At 49.4% G+C, this 26895-nt stretch overlaps 1 protein-coding gene across 1 annotated transcript in view; it reads left to right on the top strand.

The window, feature by feature from the left end:
• The first annotated feature begins 435 nt into the window (after nt 1-435).
• Nucleotides 436-26895, top strand: part of LOC119565771 (scavenger receptor cysteine-rich type 1 protein M130-like) — a 44239-nt gene continuing 17779 nt past the window's right edge. The window contains exons 1-3 of the mRNA XM_037894609.1: nt 436-579; nt 3784-4098; nt 16182-16496. Of these exons, the coding sequence (XP_037750537.1) occupies nt 519-579; nt 3784-4098; nt 16182-16496 (691 nt within the window). The 5' untranslated portion in view covers nt 436-518. The remainder of the gene's footprint in view (nt 580-3783; nt 4099-16181; nt 16497-26895) is intronic.

Genomic DNA, 26895 nt, shown 5'->3' with positions numbered 1-26895 from the left:
GTAACATCCCAGCTCTGTGGTTTTAGTGGCCTGGCTACAATTGGACACACACAGCTCTGTGGGGTTCAATTTTAGAGGTTTCTTTATTTCCACATTTGTTTTCATAATTAGTTTGTCAAATTAGCAGCATTCTTGGCTCTAGAGTTATTTAACTAATCAGACAGAATCATTTTTCACAGAGTTCTGCCCTGCACCAAGGAGGGCGATTACATGATGATCCGAGACTGAAGCAAAGATGACATCAGAAGCGGACTCGTCACTCATATATGGTAACAGCTGGAGTTTTAGAATTGTATTGGATGTTTTAGCTGCATAAAAATTTAGATAAACTCTCTGATAATGTCTAAAAAGGTGAATATTGTTTCTATTGGTTCCTTCTGGCAGCTGATGCCAGCATCTGAATCTACATATTTCCCTGCCACTGCTTTGCTGTCACTTGTTAGACACAGAGGAGCCCTGGCAGAGTGTTTCCGTGCTGCCTGTGCAGTGTCAGGAGGGGACGGCAGGTCCGTCTGGCAATGAAGGGACATCTCTCTGCTCAGCTGCTTTGGCTTCTCCTCTTTCTTCAGGACACCACGGGTAAGTGCCTGCTTTATTTCACTGGATGAGCTGGACAGACGAGAAATAGGAAGAAAGTTTTAATCCACTAGAAATAGTGGTTTATTCCAGAAGTCAAGGAAGCAAATGGAAAGCAGGCAGTTGAGGTTAAAGTAAATTTGTGTTTCTGATTTTCTCCCATTGGTTATTCTGAGAGAGGAGGTTTATATATTTGCAATAATCATAGGATTTGACCCAGTCCCAGACCATGTGCTTTATAAAATACCCCAGTCTTGTGGCACTGTGAGCCCAGAGTTGCTTTTAGTGAACTAATGGCTTCAGTGCTTACAAATTCCTGATAACTAATCAGAAGAAAAGCAGAGTGGGCTTCTATATTATGACTTCCAGCCTCATCGCCCGTCCAGCTCTGTGCCTGTGTATGGAACCTGTGAATAATTCCAGATATACACTCCTGCCATTTAAAATAACACCGCTGTCCTGTGTGCGTCCAACGTGCCGGGCCAACTTCAGCAGGGTTTGAATGATGCACTTGTCAGGATACTGAACTGTTCAGTAGCAGCCTGTTTCTGTGAGTTGCTGCAGTCTGAGACGCTGCTGTTCTGTAGCTGCAGTGTGAACAGGTGAAGCTGAAGATGAAAGTCAGATTTTAGAAACCTCAAATATTTAGCTACAGACAAACTGCGGTACCACAGCTGGTATGTAGAGACCACAGATAGCTCTGCAACGTCTCTGTGCCTCGGAGGGTAGGTGCTGAGGATTCCAGAGCAAGGACATTTTCTGAAGTGGGGGTTTGTACCTGAACTTCCCCAGAAAGTTGCACAGAAGTAGCTGGAGTTTGATCTCATGATAAAACTGACCTTTACCAGAGTGAAAATGCAGAGAATTCCACTGGGATTCTGGGTAACCAAATCTCCATGGCACACTCCATGTGAAACCATGGGGCTCTATTCTCCCTGCAGGATGGAGGGATTCCCATTACCTACAATGGGTGGAACTCGTACCCTGCAGGGAGAGAAGGCAGCCCTGGACTCCGCTGGTCAACAATCTGGTCAGAGTCATAAGAGAGGCTGGTTTCAACCTTCCTTTTCTTGTCTTTAAATTTGACTCCATGTGGAACAGGAATGTCCCCTTCACGCTTATGTCCAGTTAAAAGCTCATAACCCAACAGTCCATGAGAATGTTTTTCAGCTGGATTTAAATGCAGCTTAGAATGGCTGCTGAACTCCCTGCTACCCTTCCTCACTAATGGGGCACTTTACAAATCTACAAATGGACACCTACGAACGGGCTGGATTCTGGTTCCACCTAAATGTCTCACAGTGGTGAAACCGACACTTCAGCAGGTTAATGGTTTCATCTTTGATTGTTAAAACTTTAGAAAAACAAAACAAAAAAAATTGCAGCAGAAGAGAAATGGTTTTGTGAAATTGTTGCCCCGTGACTAACAGCCTTTGCTGGTTTGGGCCACAAAGAGCAAGAAGCAGTTGTAACATGATGGTGGCTGCTGAAACCAGAGAGCAAACGCGCTGCAGTGGATATGCCCTTCTGGGAACGGCACTTAGAGGAAATCATAACAATAAACCCCCAGTCACGTCTGTGGCGAGGACACCATGGAATACATGAGTGCACAGCCTGTGCCCCCTGTGTAACTTACAGATGGTTCTATGGTGAAAACCCTGCACTGGGAATCCGGCGATTAGGGTCTGTTCTTGTCTCTGCCATAGATTGAGTGTGTGACCTTGGGGCATCTCATTTAATTTCTCACTGCCTCAGGTTCCCTTTCTGTAAAATGGGAACAATACCTACCTGTGTGATTGAAGGTGGAGAGAGAACGTGGAGATAAAATTCACCAGATAGAAAAAACCTTTAAATAAATTAAAATGATCAAAGTCAACTCTTTTGTTCCAAGCCGAACACATGGGTTCCTACAGAGCGGGGAAGGGTCAGAAGAGACAGCAAGTTACTTAATCTGACTCAGTGTTGCAGAATGAATCCCTTCAACAAGGGGTCACCAGTACACAAATTTGAGAACCACTGAACAAGAAGGATGTGGAGGTGGGTCCAGAGCTCCTGGGCTTCCCATAATAGTCACTGTGCTCTGGGGAAGGGGTTTGTTTTCACCATGAGATTGTATGGAACAGTGGCCCCCTCCCCACAGCTTCCCATCAATATACAGCTGTAATTGCAGCTAGGGGAAGCTCTCTGCTCTGAGGGTTCTGATGTTCCCTGGCCCCCAGGATGGAGTTACAGCCCCTGTTACTGGAGGGGGAATGTGCTTTATAAAAACTGGGTATAAAATAGTCAACACAGATGAATCTGCACTTATACTTTGGAACCAGCAGGTAAATGCAGATGGGGAAAAACATTTTCTCTAATTCCTTCTGAGAAAACATTTAAAAATTTGAAGCAGGTAGAATGGGAGGGGTCTGGGAGGAACAGTGACTCAGACAGAGGAGGAAGGCAAGTAACATTGAGTGGCAGGTGGGCTGTATGTGTGTGTGGGGGGGTGGCACTGAATGGGCAGAGCAGCAGCAAGTGTGAGGGGAGGGGTAGCAGGTTAGTGGGATATGTCTGGCTCTCCATGTTATGTTCACAGCAGAAACACAGAGAGTTAGATAAATATATGAAATACTCTTTCTGGAAGTTTGCAATGTAACATGACTTTATAACTTGGAATGTAGAACCCTCACACACAAGAACCCCAAAACAGAGAGAGACAAAGCAGGGTGCTCCACAAGGCAGAGAGGCACAACTTACCCTACCTAGATTTAGGCTCAGATTGCCACTTCCTTACAAAGCGCTCCATCCCTAGCCTGCAAACAGGACCAGGAAGTCCCTTCCTCTTAAAGTGGCAGCAGGTTGTCATTTTAACAGTTTTCAATACACCACACTCCTTTCCAGGCAGGAGAGGTTGTTGGAGATCTTTGGAGGAGCTGGTGCCAGGGAGAGGTGGGGTGGGGAAACATGTTTTCAAGTGAGTGGTGGGGGAGAAGGAATGAGGAGATTGCTGTGTGGTTCACCACCCTCCCTCACCACCCAGTGACGGTGCTCAGCATTCACCAGCCCAGAGAGCTCAGAGGGGAGGAGATACCTTATGCTGTCTCCCCAGTGACAAGCCTGACTGGGATATCAAGGAGTAAAGCCCAGTACCCTTGTGTGATAATCTCCAAGCCAGAGGGGATGGGCTCTGTGCTGTCTGCAACTCTGCTCTGTGTCTCTTTGAAGGTGCTGATGAGCTGAGGCTGGTGAATGGAAGCAGCCCCTGTGCCGGGAGAGTGGAGGTTAAACACCAGGATCGGTGGGGGACAGTGTGTGATGATGCCTGGGACATGGAAGATGCTGAGGTGGTTTGTAAGCAGCTGGGATGTGGACCTGCTGTCAGTGCCCTTGGTAATGCTCATTTTGGAGAAGGATCTGGACCAACTTGGCTGATTCTAGCTGATTGTGATGGTGACAAGTCAGCTCTCTGGGACTGCAATCATGAAGGATGGGGTGCAATCCAGTGTTATCATTCTTTTGATTCCGGAGTGATCTGCTCAGGTAAGAACTCTGCCAGCCTGCCCCGTAGGAAACTCCCTATGAGGGAGAAGGGACTGAACCCAAAGTGTGTGACATTCCTGGCGACTCAGAGCTGGACGGTACCCTGCACTGAGGTCTGTGTGGAGCTGACCAGTCTCTCCCTGAGCTCCCCTTGGTAGATTGGGGATGAGCAGGCTGTGCCATCCTCTGGGCAGGTCAGGCAGCTGTCATGGAGTAAGGGTGGGGTGGAGCGAAGCCCCATTAGCAGGTCTGTGCTGGTAGGTGCCTGTGTATAGAAGCCCAGTGTCTCCCCAGGGGAGCAGCAGTTGTGACCCTGCCTGTGGCAGCTGGGACTGGAGCCGGGGGGGGGGGGGGGTGAGTGCTGTGGAGTTTTCCCCAGAGTTCCCTGAGGCAGCAGGTGAGGAGCCCTGAGCCTGACCATGGCAAGTGGGAGGGGCCAAACCAGCTGGGGGTAGGTGCAGGGGGCAAAAACTGACTCCACTGCTCCACACAGCTCCCTCCTTCCCCGAATCCCCCCAGGGTCAGGCAGGAAACTCCCACATGACGTGTAGCTCTTTGTTCCACAGCCCACCTGGCTGCCTTCCCATGCAGGGTGAGCTAGAATTACCCCCAGGATAATGTCGTGGAGACGGCATCTGGATCCCTCTGCACTTGGGAAATAAATGTCTATGTATAACCTGGCTTCATCAAAGCTTGTGTTGTTAAAATGGCTGTGTTTGCACACAGGTCTAAAGAGAGTGACTGTTAAAAACAGCCCTGACACATGTAATACTAAGCCCTGGTCTACACTACAGAGTTAGGTTGATGTAAGGCAGCTTACGTTGACCTAATTCCATAAGCGTCTACACTAAAATGTAGCTCCTGCCAATGTAACTTGCCCATTACCCCGACATAACAACTCCACCTCCATGAGAGGTGTAGCACTTAGGTTGATGTAGCTAGGTCTACGCACTGTCAGTGTGGACACTGCATTGCTTACATTGACTGACTGTTGCTGCCTTTCTGAATCCATCCCAAAATGCACCACACTGATAGTTAAACTGATGCAAGCATGGGCGGGGTATGGCAGGCCAGGGGAGGCTGAACCTCCCCAAACAGCCAGGCATGGCCCCACCCACGCTCCACCCTGAACCCCCTCCTGCTTCCTGCCACTTCCCAATGACCTCAGCCCAGGGAGGTTGCTCCTCTTCCCCGAGGGGGCTGGGGCTAGCGCGTGCCAGCCTGGGGCTCAGGACTCCGGCCAGTTGGGGCCCCCGGTGCTCTGGGGCTGGGGGCTCTTGGGAGGGTTGGTCAGGGTGGCCCGGGGCTGGGGCGGGGGGGCCAGCAACCACGGTCAGGGGCTCGAGGTTCCCGCAGAGGAGGGGGGGCAGAAGGGGTGGAGGAGGGGTGGGGCTTCAGGCAGAAGGGGCAGGGCCGGGGGCTAGGCTCCCTGAACGGGTGGCTCAAACACCGCCCATGGGTGCAAGCACTCCTGGTGAGGATGCGCACCACCAACACAAGAAGCGTAGTGTGGACACACAAAAGCGATTTAGTTACTGTGGCGGCTATATATTCACATAACTTAGGTCAACTACATTTTGTACTGTGGACTTGCCCTCAGTGTAGGACATTGGTCGCTGCAGCTGGCTGAACAGCGACAACACCTCTTTGTTCTGATTAGCTCAGTTTGCATCTCTCTGCAAATCCCTGATCACCACCATTGGTGAAGTCACGATTGATCACTGGGGTCAGTGCTTTCTGTGTCTCCCCTCTCACACTGCCACTCACTTACCACCCTGAATTCCACTGAAGGCATCCGATGAAGTGAGCTGTAGCTCACGAAAGCTTATGCTCAAATAAATTGGTTAGTCTCTAAGGTGCCACAAGTCCTCCTTTTCTTTTTACCATCCTCAGTGACAGTATCCCCAGAAACTGTGGGGGAGGTCACCCCTCCCCTGTGCCCTCTTGGCCCTGTGTCAGAACACAGGGGCCACAGTCACCATAAGCCTCCCCCACCCACCTTCCCTCAGAAATACGCCGGGCACAGTGGGGGCCTCAACAGGCCCTAAAGTGGAGTAACCCTCAGCACATGGAGATGCACTGGCTCCCCTCTCAGTCCTGTGCCAGGTTCAGCACTGGTGCATGGATCTACCGAGATTGAGGTGAAGAGTCTCTCTCTGAGTTTCATTCTGGGTTTCCCGTGTGCAGTGAGCTCTGCAGCTGCAGTGTCTCAGCTGAGGTGTAACTGCCTGAGCTGCACCATCCTAATTTCCACTGTTTCTATACCAGAAATGCACAAGTGCAGAGAGGAGCTCCTTTGCATAATGGCAGGAGCCAAAAGTGGGAGCCTGGCAGCCTCACACCCATTCCCTGCTGGGCCTGTTCTTGTCTCTGCAGCCGCAGCTCTGGGCTTGTAAACCCTGAACTTCTGGGCCTATTGGTGCTGCTTGGAGGATTTGGGGAGGATCCAGAGGGTACAAAGGAACTCGACTGGCTATCAGGGAATTAGGCACCAGCATTTACCTTGTAAATTCTGAATAAACATGAAATGGAAACCGACTTGTCTGAGAAACCCTCATTCTATCCATCCTGCTCCAGCGTACCTCCTGTAACTCATCTTGGTACGGAAGCGACCAATGAGACACATGAACTGAGTGTCCCCTCACAGTTATTATTGACAATTATTTACCTGAGGTTACAGAAAGAGACATTGACACTAAAGGAAAAGATTCCTTGGCATTTTAAGTTCCCTGCATGAATGCTCTGTGTTTGTCCTTCATTTTGGGTCTTTATCACATATTGGCACCACATTTGGCCCTTGGTAGATTGAGAGCTCTGCTGCCTAGACACAACTGCTGTAAAGTTACACTGAGTCTGTGCTAGGGCAATGCTCACATGTACTAGCCTGCACAATGACCCTCCCACACCTGACAAACACTGGCTGGATGTTGGTAGACCCCACTTTACCAGTCAGTAATGAGCTCAGGTGCTCTGCTACTTTCCCTCTCTCCCACTTCTCCTGTCTGCACAGCCCCTCCGTGGCTTTCACACCCTGCACCCACACAAAACCTATCTGGCCAATTTTCTGTATTGCACCAAGGGAAATGCATCACAATTCCCTTCATCTACACACCAGGCAGCAACCCTGTACACACCAGGAGTACAGGAGGCGAGCAGAGAGGCCAACACTCAGCATGGCATTGTTAGATATTGTTATTGAATGGGATCCCTGTCCACTAGCTTTGCACTTCTCTTTAGAGCAACCTTGTGGCTTCTCCAGTTTACACCATCCATTTACATCCAGGCTCTCATTTGGAAATAAGCACAGTATGGATTTTGCTGACAGCTCCCTTTTGGACCGTGCCTTTTGTCTCTCAGAGCCAGCTGGTCTAGCTTCAACTACACCTATGTTTCACTGGCAACAATCAGCTTAGAGGTGGCAAGTGGGTGCAGTTGACTAGTGGTGATGTGTAAGGCCCACTTTACACCACTCTTACACCAGTGCAGTTTCCTACACAAAGCACTATGGAGGACAGAGACCTCTGTGTGCACATAAACCTGCAGTCATTGCTAGAGTTGAACATTTCTCACACTATTTACTGTCACTGGTGCTCTCAGAGATCGGAGGCTGTTGTTCATTCATTGCAATGAAGGCCAGACTCTCCTTACTGCCTGTGGACAGACAGCTTTGCATGTCAGTGACTGTGGAATTAAATTAAAATTCACTAACAAAAAGCCTCATTAATGCACCTGGTGGGAGATGAAGGCAGTCTGTGTTTTTAATGATGGGTTTACTTAGGTTCATGGGACTCTGTATACTACTACTTCAGGGAGAGGCACTGTACCTGGGAGTCAGGGGGAAGACTCAGTGTGTGTAAGGCAACCAAGAGGGAGAGCGGAGAGACACTATTTAGAGTGATAGGTGCCGTGTCAGGTCAGGGAGGATAGCAGTTGTGTCTGGGTGGCGACCAGCTCCCTGCTAGGAGGAGGGGCCATGTCTGAGTGAAAGGAAGGGGGCAGAATCAAGTGACTGACAAGAGAAAGCCTGGGAACAGGAGTGAGTCTGACCAACAGGAAGTGAGATGCCCAGCACTGGAGAGAGGAGAAGCCAATTTGGAGCAGTCTGGAACCAGCTATGGAAAGGTCAGGACTGGCTGTGTGGTGAGGCCCAGGTCTTCATGCAGGGTCCCCCGGAGAACTGGCCCCTGGGCAGCAACATCCCTCAGCTTGGGCCTTTCCCTCTTCAAGGTCACTCCCTGGTTAAAGAGTTTTGTTGGGAATATTCCCCACCAAGCCAGGCTGAATTAGTGCTTCAGCTACCTAGGGAAAATCCACCACCACCTGGCAAACTTTGCTCTGACTGAGAGTCCATGCTGCCTGCCTACTGCGAGTTTGTCTGAGCACTACGGTAGGAGACTCAAATTAGGATTTTTAGTAATGTTATTGCAATGTGCACCTTGACCCCTGCACCCCTTTGTGATGAGGGGAAATCCCGGGAGCAGAAGCAGCCTGACTCCTGCATGAAGAGGATGCCTGAGAGCAGCGATCATCAGCCCCCGTGCAGTGACTGAGGAGTTTAGATTCATGGGAAACTAATGGGTACTATCAGCATGGGCACCAGTGACCCTGAGAGCAGTGTTTACTGTGTTGTGCTATATTTACTTCCTGTTTAGTATAACTACTGTGTTGAATATACTATATGTGTCTGCTTTATTTCTTGAGAGTCTCTAACTATCTGGCAAGTAAGTGGGGGTTACCCTCTGGTTAGAATTTTCCTTCCAGCTGCCCTGGGACCCTGCTAGGAAGGAACAAAGAAAGTGGATGCACTGCCAAATAAATTCATATGGGAAGAAAATAAGGAAGTTGCATCCTGCTGAGCTGGAGACGAGATTCAAAAGAACCCAGGCCTGTCCATCAAATCCTGTGAGGAGATTGATGCTAAAGAAGGTAATTGGATGGATAAGGGGTGCTACATAAGGGTGAATGGGTTGTAAAAGGATTTTCACAGGATAGCTGGTCCCTGTGGATAGGCTAAGTCAGCAACCCTGGACCAGAGTAGGTGAGTCCAATCCAGCAAATTAAAGAGGGTCGGGCTACACCTGGGGCTGTAAAGGGCTGCTTGTGGGCAGTTTGGGAAGATGGACAGAGACAGGCTGCATCCTGGGCAGGGGAAGGCACACCAGAGTGGAGTTAGCTCCTGTGGTGTATCCCTGCAACAAGGGGCCAGGGGCTTAGGTAAGCAGCTAGGGGCCAAGAAGGGAGCAGAGCTGACTGAAACTGGGAAACTGCCAGGAGCAGCAGTGCCAGAGACCGCTGGATGGGGGTGTCCCTGAGACCAAGGAATGAGGAAAAAAGTTTGTTTTTTTCTGTTGATTTGCTAACTTCTCTTAAGAAAATAAACCTTCTTGCAAAAGACTGGGTGTGGCAGTGCATTCTTTGAAGTTGCAGGAGAAGCATGACTGGGTGACAAGGCTGTAAAGGGATTGTCAAATTTAGCATGTGTGGGGTTCTTTCTGGGGAATACACTGAGTATTTGAGTGTCGGACAGATGTAGGGTTGTGAGTATAGTCTGTTCAGTACAGTTCACCTAAAAACAAGTTGTATCTTAACAGAGAGAAGGCATTTGATTCAGTGCTACTCTTGTCATGTGCCCTATTCTCTGAGTGATATTTTCAAAGGCAAAGTGTGCATGTTTGTGCTATGGCTGTGTTAGATCACAGCTCAAAGAAGGCAGAGTTAATGTTGCATGGGTGTGCACCTTAACTTTGTGTTTTCAGAGGTTTGAGTTTCCTGAACTCAGCATTCTGGAAGAGCACAAGATACCTCTGGGCAACCTTACCCCTGCACAAATGAAGGTTTCTATCAGTGAATTTCCTAGTTTTTTTGGAACAAAAAGAGAAGTGTTTGTTGTCAGAGTTAGTAGTCATTTAGACGGTTGTAGTTGTCACCTATGTTTGCAGTTGATAGAAACTGTAACTAGGTAATTGTAAAAAGACCTAACTTTTATATAGCCCTTTTCATCAGTAGATCACAAACAGCTTTACCTCAGTATCCCCATTATACAGCTGGGGAAACTGAAACACAGAAGTGAAGTGATTTGCTCAAGGACACTCAGAAGTCCAGAGGCAGAGCTAGGAATAGTCGCAGTCCAGGGGTCTCTATACTAGGCCACATGGTTGCTTGGTGATTCCTCAGTGCTCCTACCCACCTTTGTACCTTTTGTCACAATGGAATGGGAATAATAGTTGTGCTTTGAAACGTTTGTAATGGGTATTTGCTAAGAGGGTCAGTCAGAAAAATTCCATCTGTCTGTCCCAAAATCTTGACAGTCTTGTATTACATAGTTGTTACAGTAACTTTAAGTGTGTGAGAGGAGACTGATATTTTTTTCTCCTTCTCCACCCCCTGTCCAACCAGTTTCTGTAAAATTAACCCTCCTCAACATTTCTAGCTCCCCCTCCCCTTCCTACCCCAGTAAGCCATTAGTTGGCACTCAAGAAGCCATTAACATGGAAGAAGTTGTTCCTTCTGTCTCCGGCCCTGTGCTTCTGCATAAACATATCACAGCAGCAGATCACTGGAGGGCTGCACCCTACCTTGGTTATGGCACCTGAGCTGCACACTGATCTGGGGCCCGCCATTCCCCTGACCCACCCCACCCGGGACTCCTTCCCCAGCTAGGCTCCAGGCCAATCTAGTCCACCCCCATCCAAACTGCCTCCTGCTGCACCCACCTAATGGTGACCTGTACCTTTACTAACCATTTCCTAAATTTTAGAGGAGGAAAATTTAAAGTGGAACAGTTTCAACAGGAGACATTGAGAGCATTCCAGCCTGGAATAGTTCATGGCCTGGTGATTACCACACTCACCTGTGGATCAGGGATAGAATTCCTGAATTTAAGCCCCTGCTCCTGAGTAGGGTTTCAAACCGGTGTCTCCCATATCCCAGACAAGTGCCCTAATCACTGGACTAAAGGTTATAATGGAGAGCACACACAATTTTTGTATGACCCACAATGGGCTCTTCTGATTTTCTGAAGAGTTCCAAACAGTTTCAAGGCTGAATCAAATATTTTTTTCTGATTTTTTTGGTTTGCTGTCTGAACCAAGACAACAATTACTGGCCTGGCTGTAGCTTGGACTGGTGACATCAGAGGGATGGAGGCTGTGGTGAGGATCGGTGTGGAGGTGGAGAGGCTGGGTGGGTGTGACACTCATAGCGTCCCAATGCCAGGAGGCAAGGGCCTCTCTGGTATCAGGTAATGAGTTTCAGATGGCCTGGCCAGTTCAGTGTCCCCCAATTCACTGAGGTCATAATCTGTGTCTGAGAGGTGGCATGTACAATATTGGAAAACTAATAAATCACTGATCATTGATATTCTTACACATTGTATGTACGAAGTGTGTTCAAGGGTTGTGAGTACAGGCTGGAATAATGACTAAAGTGTGTTTAAACCAGGCATGTCACAGGGAGTTGGCAAACAGGTCTGCCAAAGGAATGTGTTTGCTTCTCTGACCAGCCTGGTCATCAGGTAGAGATGAAAAAGGTCTATTTGCGTATTAGGAAAACAAAACTATCAAGCTCCAAGTTGGGGAGGAGACATCATGTCATCTACACGCAGGGGGCGAGAGAAGCTTGGTCTGAGTTTTACCTAAAGAGTACATTGCAACTGTTTACTGGGCTATAAAAACAGGGGAGCTGAACCTCAAGCAATAAGCAATTGAATCAACTGATTGTATACAATATTATGTACAATATTACTATATTATGAAAGTGTATTGAGTAAGATCTTCCGTAAAAGCCTACGCCACACATAATATCATCATGGAACCTATGTATTATAACTATATTAAGAATTATGGCTTCTCATTGATATTGTGGTTTAAAGTGTGTGTCCAAATAAAGGGTTTCTCCCAGGCAGGAGGGAAGGCAACTATCTACCTGTCCCCACTGAAATTAAGCAAAGGGTCCCCCAAAACAAGAGAAGCTCTATTTGCATAGAAATCAGGAGGGGGATAGGAAGTCCAGAGAAAAGGAAGAACAGTGTAAGGTCATCCTGCCTCTTGAAACAAGATCATTGAACTTTGGAAGATATATGCAAGAACAGAAACCATCTTTGCAATCCATCACTAGGCAAACACAAGACAACAGTTGCAATTTGACCCATGTAAAAACTTAATTGTTAGTCTGCTGAGAGCACAATCTGTCATGCTGACCATGTAGTCCCCTGTCAGTATCCCTCTGTTGTTTTTTGTCTTCTACCTAGATTGTAAGTTCTTTGGGGCAGAGACTGGCTTTCTCTTCTGTGTTTGTACAACACCTAGCACAATGGAGTCCTGGACCATGAGTAGGGCTCCCAGGTGCTATGATACTACTACTAATGTGCCTGGTGTGACAAGTGCTTGTTGGATTTTACACAACATCTGTGAGACCCAGGTTGAAATCCTGGAGGATGGAAGGGGTAGGAACTAGATAAATCTTCTCAAAATTATGGGCAGCCAGAGAGGGGTCCCCTGCAAAATGGTCCAAGTGGTTAAGGGAAGAGAGTGGGGGTGCCTTGTGCTTCTGCTAGGATGCCACAGGAAGTTGTGGCTAATGAACACTGTGAGCAAGCAAGGGAGTTTTGCTTTGATTACATTCTGAATTAATAGCATGGGGTGGGAGGTACTATGCCATTTATGGCCTGAGATTGACCTGATTAAGTTTTTCAGACAAAATGGTAGCCAGAGGAGAGCAGCACAAATGATTAACTGTCTAGAAAACATCAACTACGAGGAAAGATGGGAAAAAATGGGTTGGTTTAGTCTGGATAAGAGAAGGCCAATGGGGGGACATCCTATGATTCTTCAAGTACATAAAAGGCTGCTATAAATAGGAGGGCACTAAATTGTTCTCCTTAACCACTGAGGACAGGACTAGAAGTAAAAGGATTAAATTGCAACAAGAAAGATTTAAATTAGACATTGGGGAAAACTTCTTAACTGTCAGACTTGTTAAGCAGTGGAACCAATTACTTAGGGAGGTTGTGAAATCTCTGTCATTGGACATTTTTAAGAAAGGGTCAGACAGACATCTGTCAGGGGTGGTCTAGATAATACTTACGCTATGTCTACACTGCAGACCTTACAGTGGCACAGCCATAAGGTATCCTGTATAGCCTCTCTACGCTGATGGGAGAGGTCTCTCCTGCCGGCATAATTAAAGAGCCCTAATGAGCAGCAGTAGCTGTATCAGTGGGAGAGCGTCTCTCACCAACACAGCTCTGTCCATACCGGCGCTTTTGTCAGTGAAACTTTTGTCGGTCAGGGGGTGGGTTTTTTTTTCCCCCCACACCCTTTCCGACAGACGTTTCACCGACAAAAATGCCAAGGAAGACATAGGTTTAGTCCTGCCTTGGTGCAGGGGACTTGATTAGATGACCTATCAAGGTCCATTCCAGTCATCCATTTCTATCATTCTATGGAAATGAATTTATTGAGTTTATCAAAAAAAGTTACTGTCTCTTAGGGGCGTGAATTTTTCACAGCCATGACCCATGTAGCTAGGGTGACCTAAGTTTTAGGAGTAGACTAGTCCATAGAATGTGGTGCAAACTGAAAAACTTGACTATTGAGGGAGAGCCCCACCAAGGAGTATTCACCCCTGACAGCGATGCATCAGAAAGCATTCTCCATTTCCTGTTGGGTTGAATGCAGTGGGAAGGAACTGTGCTAAGGTTGTTTGGAATTGTGCTCCCAGTATGGTGCATTCTCCACAGTTTGCAGGACATTGGAGCGTTGGGGCTCAGTGCTTGGCTTTTGCAGCAAAAGGTGCTTTATCATGGTTGTTTGCCTTTGCATTGTCTGCATCGTGTCCCTCCCAAGGGCTGTATGCTCCATTCTGATCTTTTGTGCACGCTCCAGGAAACCTTTCCAGCTGCTTTCAAGGCCCTCTATTGGGATTAACTGTATGCTCCATGGAACAGATCATCTACAGCTTTTTCTTATGTTTCCAGAGATTTGACAGCTTCTCTGCACACTACAACTCCCCTCTTCACACAGTTACATGTGCACAGGGAAATAAGAAAAAGCAGTGTCATTTATGGTCCCATTCTTCATTGTCTCCATGCCAACAATGATAAAATATGCTTGTTCCCATAAGGTTGGAATGCTATTCCCATCTTCTCTTCCAACTCCATGGTTTCCTTTGGGATGGAAAGATATTCCCCCATTTATTTCCCATTCTACAGACCTTTTGTACTTTGAGTGGTGCACACACGTGTGTGGGAGGAGGGGACAGGCTTTGTGTAGGGGAGTTTTTTAAAATTTGTATGGTTCTGAGCAGTTGGGGGCTGGATGGATGACTCTTTTCTTTTCTAGGGTGGGTAGAGGAGTGGTAGGAGCAGGTTAGTGAGTGCATGTGCCCTTCTACAGGCTTTACTGACTACAGCTGAGTAAATCATTGATTTTTCAGTTTAGTGGCCAAACCAAAAAATCTGAAAGAAGAACTGATTCATTTAGAGCCCAAACTGAATGGTTGTTTTTTTCTTGCAGAAACAAAACAAAAAATATTCTTTCTGATCTAATGAAAGATTTGAAATATGATTTTGAAAAGACATTAAAAAAGGAACAAGTGTTGGGTGGGAAGGGGAGAAATTTCAGTTGTTCATTCAGCTGTACTCAGGACAGGTTGCAGAGATGCAGGTGCAGTTACTAACCCGCTGGAGCACCTTCGCTGACTTGGTACGAGATGCAGCACCACCTCACTTTCATTTTCTCTGACAGTGCCCTGTAGATGACTGCATTCTGGTGACTCTTATCCAGAGGGAACTGGACATGCTTATGTCCAGACTGGCCAATCAAGTCCTGGGCCTCTACATGGGTCCATGTGGAAGCAGGGGGGCCCTGGTTGCTATGAGAATGTGAACTCACCTAGTAACGAAAAGAGGCGCTCCTGGCTGCCTGCCAGCATTTAACCAGAGAGGGTACATCTGGTCAAGATGACCCCAGAGCTGTGGAGCACAAACAGGCACAAAGCAGGTTGATGCAGGTATGGAGCAATGCAGCATGGGACACTAGCTGGAGGACTGTCAGCAGCATTAGCATTAGGAATTATTTCACAGGAATCTTACAATGAACAAACTGATTGTGAAGTGGAGCTACTCCTTCTCCAACGAGAGATTAGTTACGGCAACCTAAGATGCCGAATAAATTGCTCTGAGAACAGGGTTCATGTGGACACAAGGTATTTAAGGTGAGCTAATTACAGCTAATGTGAGGTAACATCCCCTGTAGACAAGCCATAAGGGTAATTGAGAAGGGCTTCACACTGGAACCGGTGTTCCAGGTGTCAGGCTCTGTTGGCGTGAGGCCGACACACAAGATCCTAATTCCAAGCAGTTGGAACATCTCCGCTTTCTGGCATCTTGCAGAACATTCACCTGCTTCCTTCCCACTAGTATTGTATCTAGTCTGTTCTAGACCATCACTTCTCCTTTGTGTCTATCCCACTCTCTGCTCCTTTTGCTGCTGGGGAATTATTTCTCCTCTCTGCCCTTTGCTTTTCCCTTCTGAACTCTCAGCCACTATTTTTGTATTTTCAGATCATATGAATTATGAAGCTCCTTCCTTCCTTGTTCTCACCCCTGTGAAGACACTTGCTATTCCTTGCCCCTTATTCTCCTTTACTCCCCAGTCTCACAGATTGAGCCTCTTTGAAGCCTCCAGGCTTTCTTTCTTTGAACTTTTGCCAGTTTTTCAATATCCTTCCTGTCATGAAGGAACAGAAAGTACATCCTCAGCTGGAATATTGTATAAGACCATTTAAACACTCATCAGTCCCATCCAGTCCCACCTGGAGAGACAGTCACACACTCTGCTTTGTGTCATTCTGTTCACACCTGAGAATTATATTGTTGGCTAACTCTTGGCTTTGACCTCTTATTCAAACTCTCTCTCATCACTGGAGCAAAGGAACTGGCATATGGAGTAAAGGGCTTATTTAACAATGTCTTTGCTGTTGAGAGAAGAAGGTTCCCTTCACTTCATCCCCAGGAAGGCCTGGGGAAGGTTTTGGGATGTCAGTATAACCAACACTCACTGATGGATGCATTGGCTCTTTAGGTCGCATTGAGGTCCGGCTGGTTGGAGGGGACACTGCCTGCTCTGGACGTGTTGAAGTCACACATGGAAATACATGGGAGACAGTCTGTGATTCACAATTGGATTTCAACACAGCTTCTGTTATCTGCAATGAGTTAGGGTGTGGACAGGCTGTAGCTACTATAGGAGCAACACATTTTGGAGAAGGACATGATCTGATCTGGAAGGAAGAGTTTCATTGTGTGGGGAATGAGACTGTCCTTTCAAACTGTCCCAGGATGTCCCGTCCTAACGACACATGCTCCCACACTGATGCTGTCAGCATATTGTGTTCAGGTAAGAATTCAAACTGTTCACTTTAACATATGACTAATATGGGCCCTACAGCTGGGGTACTAGATCTCTTTTCTCTCACATCCATATATTCCTCCTGTGAAGCCACATCCCAGAAAACTTTGCTTGTTTCCAAGTTGCTCCAAAGGATTCTTGTCTGCTACAAAGGGTGGCTCTGCTTTCCCACCACCCAGGGGGGGGCAAGAAGAGATGGTGGGAAATCCCATTCTCTCTCATATTCCTCACTCTATTTCAGGTGTCTCCAGTACATGGGGACAGTTCTGTTTACCTTTCTCCTGCTATAAGGATAGGGTCCCAGCAGAGCTCTGATTTCCCTTATCCTCCACTAGGGATGCATGTTCTCCACTGCTGAGCACTCTCCTCCCTACTCAGATACATCTGTAAGGGGAAGGGGAAGGGTCTAGTGGTCAGAGCACAGAACCAGAACCCAGGAGACATGGGTTTTATTTCCAGTTCTGGTTCTGTATTCAGTAATACCTTGTACCTCAGTTTCCCCATTTGTGAAACAACAGTTAATTTCCTACTTCAGATTGTGTCTGTGAGGCTTAACTTCATTTGTGTTTGTAAAGGCTTTCAGTCACTTGAATACATAGTGCTATGTAGGGCATAGGTGTTATTTTAAAACTTTCTTGATGGAATTGGACCAGTTGTGGCCACTTTTAGGTTATTGCCCTACAATGGGGATTGGCTTTGTGCCACTCATTCATACAGATATTATTAGAGACTAGCTGAAAGCCCATGCTATTGCTTGGGTGAAACTTGTAAAGTCTTGTGAAGCAATAGTGACTGCTGCAAGAAAATATTAAGCAAAACACAGAAATATTGTAGCAAGGCAGGCACTCACCGGTGCAGCACTTCCTGCTGGTCTGTCCAGGAATTAGCTCCTTCAGCTCAGGAGTGCCCTCTATGGACCGGTGTCTTGCTCTCTGTTACCTGCCCTGTTGTCTCCACCACCTCTGACCCCCTGTCCCTCACAGACCCTGGTACCCCTTACCTTGGGGTGCTGCCACACTCTGGGTCTCCCCTCCTATACCCACCTGTCAAGGTTCCCTCCCCACTCTGAACACTAGGATACAGTATGGGGACCCACATGAAAGACCCCCCCTAAGCTTATCTCTACCAGCTTAGGTTAAAAAATTCCCCAAGGCACAAATTCTTCCTTGTCCTTAGAACTGTATCTCTGCCACCACCAAGCGAGTTAGACAAAGATTTAGGAAAAGGACCACTTGGAGTTCCTGTTTCCCCAAAATATCCCCCCAAGCCCCTTCACCGCCTTTTCTGGGGACGCTTGAGAGTAAACAAGGTGAGCTAAAACCACTGGTTTTTAGGACACTAAAAACCAATCAGGTTCTTAAAAGCAGAAATTTACAATAAAGAAAAAGTAAAAGAAGCACCTCTGTAAAATCAGGATGGAAGGTAATTTTACAGAATAATCAGATTCAAAACACAGGATTCCCCTCTAAGCAAAACTTTAAAATGACAAAAAAAACCTAAACAAATCAGGAATAAACCTCCCTCTTAACCGAGGGAAAATTCACAAGCTAAAACAAAAGATTATCAAATGCATTTCCTTCCTATTACTTACAATTTGTAATCTTAGATACTTAGTTCAGGTATGGCTTTAGGAGATGTATTTTCCCTACCCTGGTTCCTCTCTGTCCCGGAGAGAAAAAAACAAAAACAAAAAAAACACTTCCTCCACAGATTTGAAAGTATCTTCTCCCCTTATTGGTCCTTTTGGTCAGGTCCAACCAGGTTATCTGAGCTTCTAAACCTTTACAGGTAAAGGAGGGATTTTATGCTACCCTTAGCTGTATGTTTATGACACCACCTTCTCTCAGTGGCTACTGCCAGTCATCATCTAGCCCCTTCTCTCAGGGGCAAACTGCAGTCTGTTATGGCCACTCATCACTGGCAAGGGTTGGACCTGCTGCCTTTCTAGCCCCACCTGCCTCCTTGCAGCCCCAGTACCTCCCCTGGCCTTTAGCAAGGCCTCAGCCTGGGGACTCACCAGGCCAGAACTCCTCAGCTCTGCCTGCCTTTCCCCAGCCCTGCTCTGCCTCAGATACCCTGCTTACTCTCCCAAGCAGCCTGGTCCTTTGCTCCCGAGCTGACACAAGAGTCTCTCTTCTACTCGCCCAGCCTGCCCTTTTATCAGGGCCAGCTGTGCCCTAATTGGGTGCAACCACACCTGTGGCTGACTACCCAACCAGCCTCTATTGGCTGCTTTTAACCCCTTTCTGACCAGAGCCTGGTGACGGTCCCGCTACAAATATGAATGCAAAACATGTACATTGTCAAATTGCAATGTATGCACATGTGACAGCTTTGGCACATATCATCTATCTCAGATATACCCACCTCCCTCCCTCTTCTTTTTTAAATAACTTAGGACAGTTAATGTTTTCACGGAATTTTGAACCACACATTTCATTAATGTTGAAAGCATGCAGCCATTTTCATTCTGAGGCAGACACTAATTGAAAGACAAATTCTCAACAACTTTGAGTGCCTGACAGCTCTCTCTGATTTGAAAATGAAACTAACTTATGACCAAGGTGCCTTTCACCAAGCTGAGTCTATCACTGTACCAATACTGTATTTATTGCTAAAGTAAGTTTTCACCCTGGTCTGTCTTTGGGCTTTTTAACTGCCCTTGATTCCCCTGCCAATGTGTGTGTGATAATTTCAGGTTGAAAAGTCAACCTTGTAATGCACACACAAATCACCCCTCTCCCTGGCTGCTCAGCTGGAGACTGCACTTGCCCTCCTCTCACCCCTGAGTCGGGGAACTGCCCTTCATTCCCTCTTCACCCATAGCAACATTTTCCTGCCTCCTGCTGCCCTGGGGCTCGGGGGACCTCCGCGATTTACGAAATTGGCATCCCGTCTCACTCCTCAGCACGGACTACAAGGTCGTAGCGAAAGCCATCTCGCTGCGGCTAGGATCCGTGCTGGTGGACGTGATCCACCCAGACCAAACATACACCGTCCCAGGCTGCACCATCTTCGACAACCTGTATCTGGTTCGGGACCTCTTGCAACTCGGGTGTAGGGACGGTCTGTCATTCGCCCTCCTGTCCCTGGATCAGGAGAAGGTGTTCAACAGGGTGGATCACGGGTATCTCCTGAGCACTCTGCGAGCGTTTGGCTTCAGACTCCAGTTTGTGGGTTTTCTCCAGCTGCTGTATGCCTCCGCAGAGTGTCTGGTCAGGCTCAACTGGACCCTGACCCAACCGGTCAGCTTCGGGCAGGGAGTACGGCAGGGGTGCCCCCTCTTGGGCCAGCTGTATGCTCTGGCGATCGAGCCCTTCCTCTGTCTCCTCCGCAGGAGGTTGACGGGGTTGGCGCTGCGGGAGCCGGAGCTGCGGCTGGTCCTGTCGGCATACGCCGATGATGTGCTCCTCGTGGTCCAGGACCCAGGCGACTTGGCACGGGTGGAGGCTTGCCAGGCCGTTTACTCGGCAGCCTCCTCAGCCCGGGTCAACTGGGTCAAGAGCTCTGGCTTGGTGGTAGGGGATTGGCGGCAGGTGAGCTCCCTCCCACCCGCGCTTCAGGCCATACGGTGGAGCGCGGGTCTGCTGCTCTATCTGGGCATTTACCTTTCCGCCACGCATCCGTCTCCTCCGGAGAACTGGCACGGTTTAGAGGGCAGGGTGGTAGAGCGGCTCTGGAGATGGACAGGACTACTCCGGTGTCTCTCCCTTCGAGGGAGGGCATTGGTGCTTAATCAACTAGTCCTGTCCATGCTCTGGTACCGGCTCAACACCCTGGTCCTGGCCCCAGATTTCCTGGCCAACCTCTGGACATTGATTCTGGAGTTCTTCTGGTCAGGACTGCACTGGGTCTCTGCAGGGGTTCTCCATCTACCCTGGAGGAGGGAGGGCAGGGCCTGAAGTGTCTCCGCACTCAGGTCCATGTCTTCCACCTCCAGGTCCTGCAGAGGCTCCCTTATGGTGCAGGTAGTCCAGCGTGGAGCGTACTAGCGCATGCCTTCCTGCACCGCTTCCGAGGGCTCTGATATGACCGGCAGCTCCTTTACCTCCATCCGAGAGGTCTTCCGTGAGACATCTCCGGGCTGCCGGTCTTCTACCAGGATCTCCTCCGGACCTGGAAACTGTTTACAGCGACCAGGCCCGTGGCGGCCTCCGTGGGGGAAGATCTCCTCGCGGAGCCCCTGCTACACAACCCCCAGCTCCGTGTGCAGGTGGTGGAGTCCCCCTCGGTGCGCCAGAGGTTGATCCTGGCAGAAGTTAGCAGAGTCGGAGACTTCCTGGACTACGACCGGGGAGACTGGCTGGATCCCCTGACGCTCGCTCAGCGCATGGGGCTCTCCAGACCTCGTAATCCCCTGTGCGTACTTCAGGAGGTGAAGGCCGCTTTGCCGCCCGCTGCTCAGGTCTACCTCGACCGGGTCCTAAGGGAGGGCGTGCCCCGCCCACCCTCCACCCCAGGCCCTCCGGACCTTTTCATCTGGCCCCTGCCCCATGGACCCAACCGACCCCCCCACCCCTTCACCGTGCGCTGGCTACACGAGCTGCAGCCGGTCCGTTTCCAGACCGCGCCAAGGAAACATCTATACACGCTCATGCTCCACACCCTTCACATCCTCACCCTCGCGTCCCGCCCTGACACAAAGTGGCGGGACCTCCTGCCACCTCTAGAGGGTGAAGAGCCCCGGTGGGCCGCCCTATATTCCACCTTGGTCCTGAGGCCCGCCGGGGATATTAGTTGGCGGCTCCTTCACGGGGCCATGAGCACAGGCATGTACTTGGCGCGGTTCACCCCAATCCCGGACACCTGCCCCTTTTGCGGCGTGAGGGAAACCCTGGCGCACGTCTACCTGGAGTGCGCCAGGCTGCAGCCCCTATTCCAGCTCCTCATGAATATTTTGTTGAGATTTTGGTTGCACTTTTCCCCTCACCTTCTTATCTATGCACTCCCTGTCCATGGCCCCACTAAGCCGCGGGACCTCCTGGTCAACCTCCTCCTGGCCCTGGCTAAAGTGGCCATCTATAAAACCAGGGTGAGGACGTTGGCCGATGGAATCTCCTGTGACTGTGGGGCCTATTTACAATCCTCTGTCCATTCACACCTCTGGGCAGAGTTCCTCTGGGTGGCATCCACTGACTTCCTTGACACCTTTGAGGAGCAGTGGGCGCTGTCCGGAGTTCTCTGCTCGGTGTTCCCGTCCGGTTCCCTTTGTTTGACCCTTTGACCGCACTCCTGTCCCTGTTGTTCATTAGTTGTCCCCGGTAATTATTTTGTTTTCCAGGTCCTGTGGAGCCCCCCGGCCTTAGGCTGGGGGGGATCCTTTAGCAGTGGGTGGGGGAAATATGGCTGCCTTGGGGCTTCACCACCTGGGACCCAGCTACATCACTTCCCTGACTCCCCACTCCCCTGCCTACTGGGGCAAGTGGGCTTGTCTTCTGCCTGGTTCCCAGCAGGAACAGTTTCCCAACTTCGCCCTCCCCTGCCTCTTGCTGCCCCGGGACCCTCTTTCTGCTCTAGGGACATACATGAAGGCAGGGCTCAGTGGAAGGGCAGGTCTGTGTCCTCAGCCCTGAAGCTCTCGCACAGAGCTTGGTCCAGCCCAGAAAACTGGCGTATTAGAGGAGCTTCTTGTGTCATCACAGCAGCTCCTCTGGTGCTTTTGTAGGCAGCAAAATCCCATTACTCCCAATCAGCTTGCGAGATCTGGAAACACAGCAAGACTGCCTTCCCCTGGCTGCTTGGAGGGGACTCCCCACCTCCACCACCAACCCAACGCTGGGGATCTGCCACCTAATCCCCTTCATCTCTCACTCCCATTGCTGTCTTCTGCACCCCCCTCAGCTTCCCTGCACTTCACATCCCCCTATGTCCCTTTCAACCTCCCTTCCACCTCCAGCTGCCCTCTGCCCCCCACATCCTTCTCCCCGCAGCCTTCCTCCTGCCCCACATCCTTCTCCACGCCATTCCGTTGAAACCCCTAAATCTGCCTCCTGCCCCCACCCCCAGGTGTCCTGCTCCCCACACTCTCCCCACCCTCCTTTCACAGAGTCTCTGTTGCCCCTGGGCCCTGTCCATTCCTCTAAGCCATAGGAGAGCAGCCATGTTTCCTGTGGGCTTCAGTCTAATTGAAAACAGTGGTAGGTGGTAGCCAACTTTACTCAGGGCAGCCTCACTCCTACGTGCCAACAGACTGTAGGCAGATGGCAGCATCTCACTGGCTTCAGCCCCACTGTCAGCGGCAGGAGATGGCACCATATGGAATAAGGGAAACTCCGAGACTTGGAAGTGGCTTAAAACTTAAAAGTTGGATGGTAAGTGACCGTGAATCCCAGTGATGACTGAACCTGGTGATATTCTGAAGCAGAGGAGCTCTCGGCCATGCCAGTAGCTGGCCCCAGCATTTCATGCTGACTCAGCACACATCCTGGGCTTCAGAGGGACTCACAGACAGAGTGACATTCCTGGGATATTCTTATATGGGTAACAAAGGTCGCCGTCTTGTCTGGGCCAGGGTCTTGTCAGGACACAAATCTACATGGACGAGCTAAAAGAAGGGTGGGGCCACCAGCGAGGTGCCTTTCCCAACATCACCGCTAATGGCAGAGCCTGGAAAGGATCTGCACTGCCCACTAGCCTGCCCGTGGAACACACCACTGGCCGAAAGCCCAGTCCATGGCACTGAGCTGGATAGCCTGTCGCTGTGTCAATGAGGACCCCTGGCTGGCTGGCCATAATCATGCTGCCAGGTTGGGTATTGGGATGGGCGGGGGGAAGTGGAAAACAGAGAGGTCTTTTTTCCTGAAAGTTGAAGTCCTGGAGAGAGGAAGCCAGGATTGGAGAGGGGCTGCCTTTCTGTATAGGGTGGGGTTGCTACCACCAAGGAACAGAAAAACTGGCCCATCTGTGGGCAGGCCCAGATCCCAGGGGAGGTGTCACTGGTCTGTGAACAGGGTGAGGTCCCAGAAGAGGAGAGGCTGGTCTGTAATCAGAGCCAAGTCCCAGGGCTGGGGGCAAACATGGGAAGGGGCTCAGTGCTCAGAAAGTTATGGGAGGTTTGGTGGGATTTGGGGTTGGGACTGCGGTACTGCTCTCCCATTGACTGGTGTCTGCCTTGGCACACTGCACACATGCAGCTCAGGATGAGTGTGCCAGCCGGGAGGCCATTGTGTGTTTCCAGCTCTGACACGCTTAGCTGGAGTTCTGAGATCACTGCATGCCCAAGTGCATTTGTGCACAGCTTAGAAATTCTGGCAACACCAACCCCTCCCCTGCCCCCAGCCAATAACACCTTTGGACCAGCAACTGGCAAGGCCATGGAAAAACTAGCCAGGCGACTCAAAAACCAGCCAGATAGTATAAGGATGGTGGCGGGGAGAGAGGGAGACCTCAGCCCTACAGTGCTCATTCCTACACATTTCTTTGTGTGAGTTTCTAGTGATAATAAAGCTTTCATCTCTCCATGCCCCTTCCCTCTTTTATCTCTTCAATGGTGTGTTTGACTCACTTTGGGTCTTATCCAGCAGTGGCAGCTGAGGGTGCTCAGCCTCTCACAGAATTCACTCATCGCCTTGTGGGATTGTGCCCTGTACTTGGGGGACCCTCCCTTGCTGAACTCAACATTCTGGAGGTGCCCAGGGTATCATTGGGCAACCTTAACTCTGCATTAATGATGTTTTTTTACCATTTAATTCTACTCAAAGTCTGCTCTGAATCCCGAATTCTACCCACAATCTCAGAATAGCGCTACAACTTGGGGCAGGGAGATAGTCACCAGTGTTTGCTTTTTAACTGTCACCAGAAAGCCCCAGATAGAGCACTGTTGAGTTGACTGAGGCAGTTCACAACTCTTAAAGTTCCTGTTTCAGTGCCACCAGTGGAAGCCCCAAGCAGCTCTTCACCAAGGGATCCTCCTGGAGCTGGCAATAACCATGGGGCTTATCTGCTCTCCAGCTGCAGTCTCTGCATTAGATGTGGCTGTACTGAATGGTGGAGGAATTCTGTACCCAATTAGGCACGGTCATTCTACAGCCAGTGTAACCTATTAGACTGGTATTCACACTGCCCTTCCTCCTTATATCCATTCTCCTACCCACCGCTGTATCCTTTCTTACTTCGTTTTCTTCCCTCTCAATGCTAAAATCCAGCTTGGAGATTACCTGGACATCTCCCAACCATCTCCCCCAAATTCCTAGTTTAAAGCTCTCTTAATCAGTTGTGCCAGCCTCCATCCTAGAAGTCTATTTCCTTCCCTACTCAGATGAAGTCCATCCCGAGAGAACAGTCCTCTGTCCATGAATGCCTCCCAGTGGCCATACATCCCAAAGCCCTCCTTATAGCACCACTGCCTAAGCCATCTGTTGATAGTCATAATCTTTTCACAACTTTGTTGCCCTTCTCTAGGAAGAGGCAGAATCCCACTAAAGATCACCTGAGCCTCCATTTCCTTAAGCGTCTTCCCCAGCCTAGCATAGTCTCCCTTAATACTTTCCGGCGAGAATCTAGCCGTATCATTTGTTCCCACATGTAGGATAATTAGGGGATTCTCTCCCACTCCCTTTAGGATCCTTTTCAACCTCAGGTCTACATCCCGTATCTTAGCACCTGGAAGACAGCACACCCTTCTATTCTCTGGATCAGCTCTGGTTACAGGCCTGTCCATTCTTCTCAGTAAAGAGTCCCCGATCACATAGACCTGCCTTTTCCCGGTGACGGTGCTGTTCTCCAGTCTATCCCCTGTTCCCTTTCCATTCCTATTCTCCCTTGCAATCCTCTGCAATCTATCCCATATCCTCCTGGAGCTCATAGTTGGTGTAGTCTCCATTGACTCTTCCCCGTTTCCTGTAGGACTAGCCGCTCTTCTCTTCTTCCTTGCCCTTCCACCTTCAGTGACTACCTGCTGTGCCCCTTCTTCATTTTCCAACTCCACAAACCTATTCTTGAGCTCTATTTCTCCTTCACTAGCCCATCTTTTCCTCTGCCTGGTTCTTTTAGCCCTGATCTACACTAGGACTTTAGGTCGAATTTAGCAGCGTTAAATCAATGTAAACCTGCACCCGTCCAAACGATGAAGCCCTTTTTTTTGACTTAAAGGGCTCTTAAAATCAATTTCTTTACTCCACCCCTGACAAGTGGATTAGCGCTTAAATCGGCCTTGCTGGGTCGAATTTGGGGTACTGTGGACACAATTCGACGGTATTGGCCTCCGGGAGCTATCCCAGAGTGCTCCATTGTGACTGCTCTGGACAGCACTCTCAACTCAGATGCATGATTGTCTGCCATTGCTCTGACGCAGGGAGGGGCGACTGATGACATGGCTTACAGGGTTGGCTTACAGGGAATTAAAATCAACAAAGGGGGTGGCTTTACATCAAGGAGTATTTCAGGCAGGACTTCATGGAGGGTTCCAATAAGAAATGGTGCACCTAAGTTATTTTTCTTATTGGAACAAGCAGGTTGGTCTGGTCTCTGATTGATACATGGCTAGATTTACCTCGCTGCACCTTCTCTGTGAGTGACTGCAGTGTGACCTAGAGGAATGAGTCCCCTAGACAGGGGGCGGGGGGGGGTGGGGTTTGCAAATGAGTACAAAACAAATCTGGTCTATTTCTTGTTTTGATCCACTCCATCTATCTTTTACATCTTTGGCTGGCAGCAGACGGTGCAGAAGGACTGCAAGCCATCTACATCTCATGGCTGCTTGGCAGAAGATGGTACAATAGGACTGCTAGCCATCCTCATCTCTTGCCTGCCCGGCAGAACATGGTACAAGAGGACGGCTAGCAATCCGTATCACCTGCCTGCTCACCATAAGATGGTTCAATAGGACTGACTGCAAGACTAAAGAGAATGACCTTATCAAGTCACTCCAAATTTAGTCCCTGCACCCACGTCTGCCCAGGCGCTCCTGATCGACCTCACAGAGGCGACCAGGAGCACCTAGGACATCACGATGACAGCTACCAGTCCTACTGTACCGTCTGCTGCCACAAGGCAATGGGTTGCTGCTACTGTGTAGCAATGCAGTACCACATCTGCCAGGACCCAGGAGACATACGGTGACGGTTACCTGAGCGGGCTCCATGCTTGCCGTGGTATGGCGTCTGCACAGGTAACTCAGGAAAAAAGGCACGAAACGATTGCCTGCCCTTGCTTTCAGGGAGGGAGGGAGGGAACGGGGGCCTGACGATATGTACCCAGAACCACCGGCGACAGTGTTTAAGCCCCATCAGGCATTGGGATCTCAACCCAGAATTCCAATGGGCAGCGGAGACTGCGGGAACTGTGGGATAGCTACCCACAGTGCAACACTCCGGAAGTCGACTCTAGCCTCGGTACTGTGGAAGCACTCCGCCGAGTTAATGCACTTAATGCACTTAGAGCATTTTCT

Source organism: Chelonia mydas, chromosome 1, assembly GCF_015237465.2.
Source record: "Chelonia mydas isolate rCheMyd1 chromosome 1, rCheMyd1.pri.v2, whole genome shotgun sequence".
NCBI lineage: Eukaryota > Metazoa > Chordata > Testudines > Cheloniidae > Chelonia > Chelonia mydas.
This window is presented reverse-complemented; position numbering and strand designations above follow the sequence as displayed.